Source organism: Panthera uncia (genome assembly GCF_023721935.1).
Source record: "Panthera uncia isolate 11264 chromosome A3 unlocalized genomic scaffold, Puncia_PCG_1.0 HiC_scaffold_11, whole genome shotgun sequence".
NCBI classification, from domain to species: Eukaryota; Metazoa; Chordata; class Mammalia; order Carnivora; family Felidae; genus Panthera; species Panthera uncia.
The window spans coordinates 26,070,320-26,084,226 of NW_026057578.1; the positions used below are offsets into that span (position 1 = coordinate 26,070,320).

General features: G+C 50.2%; 1 protein-coding gene across 1 annotated transcript in view; it reads right to left on the reverse strand.

Annotated features, from left to right (window-relative positions):
• Window positions 1-308: 308 nt before the first annotated feature.
• Window positions 309-13,907, reverse strand: part of CCM2L (CCM2 like scaffold protein) — a 19,911-nt gene continuing 6,312 nt past the window's right edge. The window contains exons 6-11 of the mRNA XM_049650942.1: window positions 13,645-13,907; window positions 10,675-10,810; window positions 8,349-8,412; window positions 5,233-5,362; window positions 4,522-4,660; window positions 309-3,606 (exon numbers count right to left, since the gene is read on the reverse strand). The exon at window positions 13,645-13,907 is cut by the window's right edge and continues 23 nt beyond it. Coding sequence (XP_049506899.1) covers window positions 3,296-3,606; window positions 4,522-4,660; window positions 5,233-5,362; window positions 8,349-8,412; window positions 10,675-10,810; window positions 13,645-13,907 — 1,043 coding nt within the window. The 3' untranslated portion in view covers window positions 309-3,295. The remainder of the gene's footprint in view (window positions 3,607-4,521; window positions 4,661-5,232; window positions 5,363-8,348; window positions 8,413-10,674; window positions 10,811-13,644) is intronic.

A 13,907-nucleotide genomic window follows, 5' to 3' on the forward strand; every position in this document is an offset into this window, starting at 1 on the left:
GATGATTTCACTAACTTTACCACTTGTCCATGGGTCAAAACTGTGCCCAGGAGACCGAGCTGGTACAGAAATTCCATCCTTACCCCACCCCTAGAGGTCTTTGGGAAGCAGCTATCTCATGCCCAGGGGTATTTCCCCTCTTGCAGTGCCAAGAATGAAACCATATTGGGAAGTGATCCTGGCAGGGTCTCTGAATGCTACAGGAGGAAGTGTGGCCAGAGTCTGTAGGCTCAGAGCCTAGACTGCCCCAGTCAGGGCCCTTTGGACCTCAGAAACCAAGGCATTACATGGCTTTGGTAAGAGGGTAGTTCCGGGGTGGGTGGGGACTTCCTTGGGGTGTGAGGGAAATTGCTCCATCCCTGGAGCTGTGAGGCAAGAATGTTTCAGTGACTCTGGGCAGCCCTGTCACTGTGCTTCTCCCTCTACGTCTGCCTCACTCAGGAACTTATTAAAGTTCCCTATAGTCTCAGGACAAATGCCTCAGCCTGTGGTCACTACATCCCAAAAGCTGCCGGACAGGATAGCAGAGCGGCTAGGAGCATGCGCGCTGGGGTTGGCCAGATATGGGTCCGAATCCCAGCTTACTGTGTGACCTTGGGTCATTCACTTCACCTCCTTACGTTCCAGTTCCCTCATTCATAAAATGAAGGTAAATAAATTTGAAAACATCAAAATTATGGATTTGGTCAGTGGAACAAATTTGTTCAAAGGAAGTCACCATAGGCCAGTGGTTCGCAAAGTGTGCTCCCTGGACCATCAGCATCACCTGAGTACTTGTTAGAAATGCAGAATCTCAGGTCCCACCCTTACTCTACGGAGTCAGAGACTCTGGGGTGGGGCTCAGTGATCTGTGTTTTAGCAAGCCGAACAGGAGATTCTGGTGCACGGTAGAGTTTGAAAGCCACTGCCACAGACAACCCAGCGGATGAGCAGTGGATTAGGTGAAGATACTGGGAACATCAATATCCAGCAAGAGATTAATATCTAAAATTTACAGGCTACTCCTGCAAATCGACAAGAAAAAGACAGGAAACCCAATTCATAATGGGCACCAGACAGGAACAGGCAATTCACTGAAGGGGAAGCCCAAATGTCTGGCAAGCACAGAAGATTCTGAGTCTCATATCATCAGAGAAATTCAAACACTGAGATGACCTTACACCCAAACTATAGGCAAAATTGAAAATATGGGGAGACAAGCATCTTTCACACGCTACTAGTAGAATTTAGTGACATGTAAAAAATATGTGCCCTGTGATTTAGGATTCCATCTTGGGTATAGGGTCCAAAGAAGTTTTCACACAGGCTTATAGGGTCATGTACACAGATGTTCATCACAGTGTTGTTTGTGGTGAGAGGGAATTGGAAGCCACCTGGGCATCCATCACAGGGGGACAGGGGTGAATAAATTACACCATGGATGCTCAGCTTGGAATGCTTTGCAGCAATATGATACAATAGGCTAGATTTTCCCACAGAAACATGGGTGGAACTTAGAAATAATCATATGATGGAGTGAAAAAAGAAAGCGTCAGATTGAGATCTTTACACAATACCATTCATGTGGTGTAAATACACACACGATGCATTGTGTATTTTACGTCCAGGACGTAGATCAACACATAGGGTGGGTGCCCACGGTGGGGAGGGGAAGGAAGGTGGGGAATGGGTGGATGGAGGGGGGAATAAAGCAAAAGAAAACATCATTTGCTACAAACTGAGTATAAATCCTGGAACCCTGGACCTGAAGCCCTAATAATAATATTACTTTAAAATTGGTGATAATTAGGGGCACCTGGGTGGCTTAGTCTGTTAAGCAGCCAACTTTGGCTCAGGTTATGATCTCACGGTCTGTGAGTTCGAGCCTCGTATCAGGCTCTGTGCTGACAGCTCAGAGCCTGGAGCCTGCTTCTGATTCTCTCTCTCTCTCTCTCTCTCTCTCTCTCTGCCCCTCCCCTGCTTATGTTCTGTCTCTCTCTGTCTCTCAAAAATAAATAAATATTAAAAAATTTTTTTAATTGGTAATAATTGTAGCTACCTCACGGTAAGGACCATGTGTCTGGCCATGGAAGGCTCTAAAACTTTACAAATAAGTTTCGGCACTTCTGCGTGAGTCTCTGGCCCCCTCTCAGGGGTCACTCCTTCTAGCTTCCAAGCCTTTACTCAGGCTGTGTTGAAGCTGTCCTCATGCCGACTTCTCTAACCTCTCCAACCCGGCTGTCAGGTTTCTTTAACCACCCCGGACCCCTGTGATGATAGCCTGTGGAGTCTCAGGTACTTTTCATTTGGGGCTTGAGCACAGAGCCAGGGTGTAATAGGGCCATGAAGGGCAAGTCCTAGTTCCTCTTCACAAACTTCCCCAAAGATCTCCTTACATCTGACCCCCACCTCAGTTTCCATCTAACTGCGCCCAGCCAAGACAGGTACACCAAGTCCGAAAGTGTTAGAAGTAGAAGGGAACGTTTATTGAGTGCCTACTATGGGCTAGACCCAGCACCAAGGCCTTGTGCTTTTGTTAATCCCCACAACCAACCCTGTGAGGTGGATGGGGCCGACCTCATGGGACAGATTAGGGAATGGAAGTCACCAAGAGGTGAGAACACTAACCAGACAGGAGACCTAGGTCTGTCTGGCTCCCAATCCAAGATCCGAACAAGCAACTTGTTCAGAGTCTTAGGGCCAAGACTGGGACCCCCATCACCTACCTCTGACCCAACTGTCAGTGAAGATATGCCACACTGGTGATCCAATTCCTGCCATCAGGGGAGGGGCGACCCTGCCATTTAGAGTCTTAAAAAGGCCCTCTACGCTATTGTGTGTGTACTTTGAGGTAATATCTCAGGAGAAATAGGAGGTTTCCTCAAGTTCCTTCACCTTTTTTTGAACCTCAGTTTCTCAAACTGTAAAATAGGAGGAACAAGAGGTCTCTGGGCTCTGGGAAGTCTTTTCTCAGTCTGTCAGCAGGTGGAGCCCACTCCTCATCTGTCCTTTGGCCTCCAGAAAGCTGCAGGAGTGGCGGGAGAGAGAGGGGCTGTCCCTGGCACCTGGGGCTAGTGACAGAGTAGAATGTTGCCCACCCAGGTCTGGCAGAGGGGCTGGCTGAGCCTCCGGCAACTGCCTGCGATTTTGGGGTCCCGCCCCCTGCAGGACATTCTCGGTATTGCAGGGACTGGAGCGCCAAGGGCGAGGTCGGACACCCCGGGAGGGGCGCCCTGGGGCTGGGGTCCCACAGGAAGGAGCGAGTGAGACACAGGTGGGATTGAGGATGCTTCCCCGCCTTCCGCATGGGTGGCGGCTACAGGTAGTTGTCCTCAACCGTGTCGCCCCTACCCGGGGAGTCCCTGGCCTCCTCGTCGGTGCTCTCATCGTCCGGTGCCAGCGCCTCGATGTCATGCGTGATGTCGGCCAGCAGCCGGTGGAAGGCCTGCGCTTCGGGCCGCTGGGCCGCCCCGTCGTAGCTGCGCACGGCCGACGCCGACGTGGAGCTCATGCTGCGCTTGATGCGGCCGAAGCTGTCGGTGAGGATGCCCCCCTCGCGGATGCCCACGCCCTCCAGGAAGCCCTCGAAGTAGCCAATGTCCTGGTCCGGGATGAAGGGCCGCATCCCTGCGGGGCCAGGGGCAGAGGGACGCCTCTGGGTTCAGCCCTTCCCCTCCCATCGTGGAATCACCTTCTCCGGAGAACCGAGTTCAAATCCCCAGCCCGCCCGCTCTCTGGCTGTGTGTTCCTGCACAAGTTCCTTGACTCTGAGCCAGAGAACAATGACCTAATGCTCAGCACATAGTAAATGCTCACTACGCATTAGCTTCTCATTGTCATTATTGCAACTGCTACTTTCCCATTTATTAGTTGTGTGACCCTCATTAAACAGCTGCTCTGGGCCTTACTTTCCTCCCTGTAGAACTGAGATGATTGCACCTCTTCTCCCAGGGGGGGATGTGAGGAGGGGCCAGCACACTGCATGCTTCATACAAGTCAGCTTGTTTTGCTTCCATCTCCACTCACAAGCTATGTGACTTTAGCACTTTACTTTGCTTCTCTGGGCCTCATTTTGCTCATTTGCCAAATGGGGGCAAATGAGAGTTTCTACCTTCCCAAACTGAAGCATTCAGTGAGATGATGCTTGACAAAGATATTACCTGTTAGCTTATTAATATTATTCCTGTTATGATGATCAGCCCTCCTTACCAGCTGTGTGATCTTGGACAAGTGCCTCAGCCTCTCTGAGCGTCAGCTGCTCCATGGGGTAAATGGGGAGAATATTCCCCCCACCACCCCAGCTTTGCTGTGAAGTTGAATGGATATACCAGTGCTCTCTACTGATGGGCTGTGACTGCAAGCAAGTCCCTCCCTGCCCTGCGCCTGTCTCCCTAAATGTGCCATGGATTTCATGATCTTGGCTTTATCGGAGGCTGAGGACTAGGAGAAAACGCTTCTAGCCTGATGCCTAATCAGGAATGTTGTGGACCAGTTGGGAGTAGGGTCCTTGCCTGATCTCGGGGGGTGTGGCAGGGGGCTCACCAAGGAGGAGGAACTTGCGCCGGTCCCCATAGAGCTTCAGCAAGCCTGAGCAGTAGTCCTGGATGGGCAGCCCCAGCCGGTACTCCCGCAGCAGCATTGCAAACTTCTGGATCTCGGGGGGCCCTAATTTACTCCGCAGCTGTGGGGACAACATCCAAGGTCAGTCCCAGGGAGCAATCCCCACCCAGCCTTTGCCTAAAAGACCCAAACCCTCTTTAAGGGTGTATTTGGCCAACATCTCCCCCAAAACCTTTCCCATGGCCTACTGGGGGGGGGGGCATGCAGACACTGGGCTGAATCTAAGCACGAGATGTGCCTGAGTTCAAATCCTGGCCCCTTGGTTGATCAGCTCTGTGATCTTGGGTAGGGGGCAACCTCCTTGACCCTTGCTTTTCTTAAATATAGTAAAGATAATGGTACCTCCCTCTTTGGCTGTTGAAAGGATTAAAATAAACGCATAAAATGTGCTTAGAACAGTGCCTGCTATACAGAAGACACATAATGAATGCTAGCTGACATTAGTGAAGGCTTTCACAAGCTGCCCAGTTTACTTTCCTAACCTCATATCCCCCCACCACCACTCCGCCCCCAATCTTCCAAGGTCTACTTCAGTTATGTCCAGAATTATTCAGGATTCCTGAAATACTCTCTGTGTTTTCTCCAGCCTCCAGACCTTTGCTTGTGCTGTTCACATTGCCTGCCCCTGCTCACCGTGACCATGTAATCCTGCAACTGCTCAAGGCCCAGGCCGCTGTGGTCGCTGCCGCTGCAGTGGGAGCCGTGGAAAGAGGGTGTGGACGTGCCACTATAACACGCTTCAAATGTATCCTGGGAGCCATTGCTGCAGAGACAGGCAGAATGGGGCCCTCACTCACCTTCCTCTAGCTCCTCTCCCTACAGCAGGTGGGGGTGGGAGGGCACAGCTACTGATGCTCTGGGCTTCATCCTAGATCCCATTTTGGCCTCCAAAGCCCCACTTTCTGGCCCTTGGCTGCCTCTGAAGCCTCATCTCACCCTTGCTCTGTGTGCTCAGGCCTCTCTGCCATCTTCTCTAATACTTCAAGTACCTCTTTACCTCTGGGCCTTTGCACATGCCGTTCCCTCTGCCTGGAATGCCTCTCTACCCTATCTTTTGTTCAACTAACGCTTACTCATCATTGGAGCTTAAATGTCACCTCGGGAAAGTTTTCCCTGACCCTCCCCTCCCCATGACTGGGTTGATCCTCTGTCAAATGTGGTCACAAACTCATAAGTCTACCCATGACACGCAAGGCCTTCCCAGATCCTCCCCACCGACATCCACGGTGGCCTCCTGGCTGCTCCTCAAATGCAACAAGCTTTGTCCTGCTTCAGAGCCCTTGCACTTTCTGCCCCTCTGCCCGGAGTGCTCTTCCCCTCTCCTCCTCTGGGCCTCGGTTCAAATTTCATCAGCTCTGAGAGGCCCTCCTGACCCCCAAAGAGGTAGGCTCCCTATGGGTCTCTCTCAGTGCTCTGAAGTGCTTGTTCTCTTTAGTTATTGTTAATGCTTATTTCTGTTAAATAATGACTTCATCGTCTCCTGTGCTAGACGCTGCAAGTGTGCTTGCACGATAAACCATGCAGGAGCAGGGACCTTGGTTGCTTATTTGTTGAGTACCTACTGCGTGCCAATCACAGGTCTCATCCTTGTATGATTCCCCACCGTAACCCTAGCACACAGCACAGTGCCTGGTACATGAAAGGTACTCAATAATTCTTGCTTAATAAAAAAATCAACCTGCCCAAGATCTCATGGTTCATGAGTTTGAGCCCTATGTCGGGCTCTGTGCTGACAGCTCAGAGCCTGCTTCAGATTCTGTGTCTCCCTCTCTCTCTGCCCCTCCCCCACGCATGCTCTGTCTCTCTCTCAAAAATAAATAAAACATTAAAAAAAAAAAAGAGTAGGGGTGCCTGGGTGGCTCAGTCAGTTAAGTGGCCGACTTCGGCTCAGGTCATGATCTCGCAGACTGTGAGTTCGAGCCCCATGTCAGGCTCTGTGATGACAGCTCAGAGCCTGGAGCCTGTTTCAGATTCTGTGTCTCCCTCTTTCTGACCCTCCCTCGTTCATGCTCTGTCTCTCTCTGTCTCAAAAATAAATAAACGTTAAAAAATTAAAAAAAAAAAGAGTAAAAAAAAAATTAACCTGCCTTCTGGTTTCTAAATTGTTCCAGAACCATCTTCTATGATTAGCTACAGAAAAGCAGTGTAGCATCGTGGTTAGGGGGTGTGGACCTAGAGCTAGGCTGCTTGGGTTCAAATCTCAGGCCTACAGCTTGACCTTGGGCAAGGCTGCTTAGCTTCTCTATTCCTCAGTTTCTCCATGTGTAAAATGGGATGACAAACATCGACGTCATCAGAATTAGAGGAGTCTATTTGTACAGCGCTCAGAGTCATAGACTAGAAGCAATAAATAAACAGCAGCCACTGTAATGTTGCTATGTAGATTTTTCTTGGCTGGCTCAGTTGGCAGAGCGTGTGACTCTTGATCTTGGGGTCATGAGTTCAAGCCCCACATTGGAAGTAGAGTTTACTTTAAAAAAAAAAAAATGAAGTGCTTTATAGAACAGCACTAGGCACACAGCAAGCACAAATGTTAGTCATTATCATGACTCTAGCAGATCTAGGTCTGGCAGCAGATATCAGGTTAAGGACTAGCCCAAGGGCACACAGTATAAGGAAGCCACAAATATTGACACAGAAGAGGGAAAAAAAATAAAAGTAGGGCATATATTACTGGCAGAGCCTGCTACCTGTCAAGCCAGAGGCCTTAGTAAGAGAACTAACTTTGACCAACTTGTTCCAGTTTGCCTGGGACTTTCCTGGTTTTAGTATAGAAAATCCCAAGTCCTGGGAAACCCCTCAGTGCTAGCGTGGTTAGTCATACCAAACAGAACCCTGGACAATATTGCCAACTGAGTTTTGTTTTGTTTTGTTTTGTTTGTGTTTTTTTTTTTTTAAACGTTTATTTATTTTTGAGACGGAGAGAGACAGCATGAACGGTGGAGGGTCAGAGAGAGAGAGGGAGACACAGAATCAGAAACAGGCTCCAGGCTCTGAGTTGTCCGCACAAAGCCAGACACGGGGCTCGAACTCACGATCCGCGAGATCATGACCTGAGCCGAAGTCGGACACTCAACCGACTGAGCCACCCAGGCGCCCCTCCTACATTTTCCAGCCTTGCGGCGGCCAGCTGCGACCATGTGACCAAGTCCTGGCCACTAAGACATATGCAGAAGTCATCAGGCCGGGATCCCAGCAAAGCTCTTTACAGACATCCCTGGCATTACCATTGTGATAACTGGAGCTCTGACCATCATCTTGGTCCATAAGGTAACTCTGAGTACGGAAGCAGGTGCCGAGGACCTGGACCCTCGATGACCATAAGGGCCATAAACTCTTGATCTGTTTTACGTAAGAGGTGAGAGGGGGAAAGCTCGATCTTATTTAAAACTCAAATCCTTTTTAGGGTTTTCTATTACATGGAATTAAACCAAAATTAGTTTTTGGCATTAGCTGTGATTTGGGACTAGGCAGGCCACTGTGTCTGGATGACTGGCAGAGAACTACAGGCCTACGTGGAAACCACTCAGGGTTCCGGTTGTCCCCCAGGCTTCTTAGGGTCTGGGTCTGGATCCTATGAGCTCACTAGAGCCCAGAGAGGTCAGTTCGCCTACCCTCCTCAGGGCTCAGGGCATCGGCACAAATCGAGGTGGGGTCCTTTTCACCCACCCTCTCTTGCCCACAGGGAGCTCAAGAATGCCTAGAAGAGAGACCCTATTTGTGCAAGGTGGGGGTGGGGCGGTACCCACAAGGAGCTGCAGCAGCTGAAGTCGGCGTCATAGGCGTACGTCCCGTCTGTGCGGCAGCTCTCACCTGGGGTCAGCAGACAGAGGGGCTGTTAGAGGCAGCAGAGAAAGGACCAACGTCCCCAGCTCCCCGAGCCCCCAACCCCAGTCCCACCCTGCGGTTGGGATGGTGGTTGGAGCACCGATGGCCTTGTAAGCAACTGTAAGGGTGTTAGCTTTTACTCTGAGTGAAATTGGGCAGCTGCTGGAAGATTTTGACCATGAAACCTGCCCCCATCACCAACTCACAGCCAACCTTGGGCAACTCACCTCCTCTCTCCCTGCCCTCAACTTCCCCAAGGTTGGGACAATACCACCTGCCTGCCTGCCTTGCGGGGGGGGGGGGGGGGGAGTGGTCTTGAGAACAGCAGGTGAGGGAACAGGTGAGGGGATGTTTTGAAAACTGTACATGTCTGAGGCGAGAACAAAAAAGAACTTTGAGGGAAAGGAACTCAAGATCTCCAGAGAATAGCAGCACTGTTCACAGAGAACTTGCTCTGTACCTAGTCCTGTTACTTCTCTGACTCCACTAGCCTTACCCTTCTGATCTTGGCTCACCTCAGTGTCACTTCCTCAGGACACCGCCCTGACTTCCCAGGTGAGGCTGGTTCCTCAGTCTATGTCTGCAGAGTACAGCACGTAGTTACATTTTGTGTACCTATTTACTGTCAGCCTACCTAGCAATGCAAGGCTGTGAGGGCAGGGCCACATCTGGTTTTGCTCACCAGTATGTCCTGGTGATAGCAGGTGCTCAATAAATACTTGTTGAATTTGGTGGGGGTGCCTGGCTGGCTCAGTCAGTAGAGCATGCGACTCTTGACCTCAGGGTTATGAGTTCGAGCCCCCAAGTATAGAGATTACTTTAAAATTTTTTTTTAACGTTTATTTATTTTTGAGACAGAGAGAGACAGAGAATGAACGGGGGAGGGTCGGAGAGAGGGAGACACAGAATCTGAAACAGGCTCCAGGCTCTGAGCTGTCAGCACAGAGCCTGATGTGGGGCTCGAACTCATGGACTGCGAGATCATGACCTGAGCCGAAGTCGGCCGCTTAACCGACAGAGCCACCCAGGCGCCCCTAGAGATTACTTTTAAAAAATTAAATCTTTAAAGAAAAAAAAAAAAAGAATTTGTTGGAAGGTTTCTTGACTCATTTATTTATCCATCATTTGCTCATTTGTTTATCTCATCCTGTGAGAGCTGATGAACTATCTCAACTTCCTAATAACCTCAGTTCCCACAGATGGGGGTGCCTGCAGAAGTAATGAGCTGTCGCTCTGTTCCTGGAGCTATGCAGACAGGGACCACGTTGAGGGGGCTGCGGCTGAGGAAATTCACTTAGCAGCCTTGAAGGCAGCATGGGAGCAAGGCTGTTGCAGATAGGAGCTTTAGAAATCAGACACACCAGGGTGCCTGGGTGGCTCAGTTGGTTAAGTGTCCGACTTCACCTCAGGTCATGATCTCGCAGTTTGTGGGTTCAAGCCCCGTGTCAGGCCTTGTGCTGACAGCTCAGACCCTAGAGCCTGTGTGTCCCTCTCTCTTTGCCCCTCCCTTGCTTGCACATGTTCTCTTTCTCTCTCAAAAAATAAGCAAACATTAAAATTTTTTTTTTAAATAAAAAGAAATCAGACACACCTGGGTTTGAATCCTGACTCTGTCACTTACCAGCTGTGTGACCTTGAGCAATGCATTGACTACTCTGAGCCTTAATGTCCTCGTCTGTAAAATTAGAATCATAAGGTCTCAAAGAAGTCTTTTATCTAGGAGCACCTATGATGTCCCTGGACCTTTGCTTGGCCCATGGGATACAGTGGCAAATAGGACCGAGAAGGCTGCTATGAGTCACAGTGGTACTGTGCTTGGCACATAGTTGGTGCTCAATAAATGCCTCTCCTAGTCTCATTCTTATTCTAGCCTTTGATTGCGTTCAAGGGTGGGCCTGGAAATCTTGGTTTTGACCTAGAATCCTAGCGGGGCTAGACAGCTCAGTAAACAGACAATGCATGTGCTTGTATTTCTGCAAAGAAGGGACATCAGAAACAGAAGGGAGAGAGAAAAGTTCAGCTCTGAGGGGCTCATTCCAAATCTGGCAACCAGAACGTTGTGCAGAAGCTAAGTTTGAGGTCATCGTGAAAACTGACATTTCATTTTAACTACATAAGGGGGCAGTGCACTGTAATTGCGGTAGAGATCGGGGCCCCTACAGGCTTTCATTGGCCCTGAGTCCCGGAGTCCTCGCCGGCCTTTTGGGATGTTTCACAGGAGGGGTGGCCAGGAGTTCCAGTACTCACTGCGACTGCACAGCCACGGCCGCTCAGGCGTTGATGTGTAGTGGTAGCCGGCCCGGTCCACGCACTCGATACTCTGGTCCCCGTAGATGATCTGGAAGACCTGACAGATGAGGGCACAGGATTCCTCGGCAGCATCCTGGCCCAGGGAGGAGGACAGAGCACTCAGGGCCTCTCCCGTGCCCAGGACACGCCTGCTTCCTCAAACAGTGTGAAGAGGTTCACAGGGCCACACGTGCATCTATGGGCACCTTTAAATCGACTTGCAGACCATTTCCTATCAAAATTACATGGCCACCCTCTGGGTCTTAGACTCCTATATAGAGTCCAGCAGCAACGCTAAGTCTTCTGCTCTGAAAAACGCACCCCAAACTTCTGGGGGATTCATAGGACCTCCTGAAGCCTATCTAAAATAAGCCCTAGTTTAAATTTGTCAGTAGGAAGTTGGGGCTCAGAGAGGTAAAGTGATTAGCCAGCACTAGAACCCAGGTCTCCTGTTACGTACTAGGAAGAGGAAGAATCACATGTGTGAAAATTTTAGACTCAACATAGTTACTGCTACTGGATGCCATATTTAGATATGAGCTTCCTGGCATCCAGGGCAAAAATGGAAGTAGGATGAATACACAAACCTCAGTCTCCTGATAGAAGGCAGTTTCTTGGGTGAAACTTTTTTTGAGACTGCAAATTTGAAGGGAACTTGCCTAATTTAATTCTTTATGTGTAAGCAAGAGACACAGAAAGACAATAACTGATGAGACCATCTTCACGATACTATTTCATATTTTTGCCTCTAAAAAAGCCCAGGGTATACATTAAAATGTAAGCCACGATAGGCAGGATTGATCCTTATAATAGAAATAGGCAGGGAAGAGAGTATTCTTATTTTATAGTTAAAGGCACCGAGGCTTAGAATGGTTAGGTAACTTGCCCAGGCTAATATAGCAAGTTCACAGCGTTGGTTACTACTGGCACTCAGATTTTTTGACTCTAACTCCTGTACCCTCCTTGGGACCACAAGGCCTTGGATAGGAGGCCAGAGAATCAGATACTCCTGGAATGCAACTCTTGGTTTATTTACTCATTTTGCAAATTCTCATTTAGTCCTCTGTCAGGCACTGGGCCAGGCTCTGGGGTCTCAGATGAGGTCTGTATCCTAAAGCCCTCACCATCCAGTGCGATAAACAGGGCACACTGTTCCCTCTGCTTGGAATTCATTTTCCTGGCTTTTCGCCTTGCTTTTTGCTCCCCTTCACCTTTCAGTTTAAAAGGAGCAAACTCTCTCTATGCAAACTGGATCTCCTCCTTCATTACCACTGCAATCTGCTTGTTTTTTTTTGGTCTGCATCGTAAGGTATAATACTATAATATACATTATTTCACCCATTCGTTCAATACTTATTGGGTGCCAGGTGATATCAATATCACGGTGAACCATCCAGAATGCACAGGTCTCTTGTACTCTCTAAGGAGACCAGTCCAGCTGGAGTAGAGTGTATAAAGGGGGACACAGAAAGAGATGAGGCCAGAGAAGAAATGGACTTCAGCCACCACTATAACGTGGGTGGTCTTACAAGCAGTTGTAAGGACAATAACTTTTCCTTGGAGGGAAGTGGGGAGCCACAGGAAGATTTTGAGCAGTGATAAGATGTGACTTATGTGTTAACAGAACTGCTCTGTGGGGGGTACAGATTGTAAGCAAGAGGCAAATCTGTGATCTGGATGACAGAAGATGGGCCATGGACCTGGGCAGGGGCAGTGGAGGGTGGGGAAACGTATATAGGTTTGGGATATATTTTAAAAATAGGGCCAATAGGGTTGACAGAATGGATATGGGCTGTGTGAGAACGAGAGCAGCCACAGACCACTGCAAGGTTTTGGTCTGAACAATGGAAGGACAGAGCTGCCATTAATCAAAACAAGGAGACCAAGGGAGGAGCAGGTTTGGGGGAGAAGATTGGGTGCTTAGCTTTGGATGTGTTAAGTTCGTGATGGCCATCAGCCCACCGAATGGAGAGGCTGATTGGAGAAACATGCCTGGAGATTTGGTGAAAGATAGAATTTGGGGAGTTCTCGGTGTTTTAAATCCACGAGACTGTTTTGTTCACTAAGATATATATAAGGGAGCTGGGGCTGGGGCAGGGGGGAGGGTTGGGGGCCATGGGTCAGAGGAAAAGTTTAGACAGCCTAGGGCTTGAAGGTGTCTGCTAGATTGTGAGCTCCTTAAGGGAAACCACCAAATATGTCTTGTTCATCTTTGTATCCATAGCACCTAGCCCAATGCCTACGACAAAGGTGCTGCTCAATAAAGATGGTCAAAATGAATAAAAGCAAGGATGAATATGAAGCAAGGGGGGAGGGGAGGGAAGGCAAGAATGGAAGGCTTCTGTCTTGGGTGACTGCCATAGTTAACAAGAGTATAGGCTCTGAACTTCCTGGATCCCAGTGTTGAAACCACCACCTGCTTCCTGTGTGATGTTGCACAAATTACTTAGCCTCTGGGTCTCAGTTTCCTTCTCTACAGAATGGGGATGGTTGTAATATTTGCCTCTAGGGGTTAGTCAAAGAATGAAATGTGTTCATGCTGGTTCCTTGTCTGGCATGGGTTGGCATTCCATTCATGCTGGTGATTAGTGTCCTCATGATTGTTACTGTGGTAGTGCTGACATTGACGACGTGGGAGAAGGAGCAAGGCTGGAGGAGGGGGTCTGTTTTGGCTATTCTGGGTTTTCCTCTCACTGGGACAGCAAGGGGCAACTGTCCTGGAGGTGTCCAGGCTGGAGATTAGAAGCCCTTTGGCGTCGTGGGCACACAGGTGGTACCTGAAGTCCTAGGCAGGGCCGCAGGAGGGGAAAGGACAGAGGCCAGGGTAGACCCCAGGAACAGGGCGGGGTGGGACGGAGACCGGCGCCCTCCAACGCCGGACGTGCCCGGGGAGCACGCCGCTGGGGTTCCGGGTGCCTTCGGGCTCACCCTGTTGGCCACAGCCAGGATGACAAGGTTGCAGTAGGCGTCGGGGCTGGGGTCCTGCGGGTCGAGTGGGTTGGAGCCCGGGTGGCGCCGCTCCCAGCTGCCGCCGCCGCCGCCGCCCGCCTGCCTCCGCTCCCAGCTGCCGCCCGGCTTGCCCGCGCCGCCGCCGCCGCCGTGCCGCCGCTCCCAGCTGCCGCTGAACGTCTGCCGCCGCTCCCAGCTGCCCGACGCCCGCGCCCCGGCGCGCTGGCGCTCCAGGCTGCCGT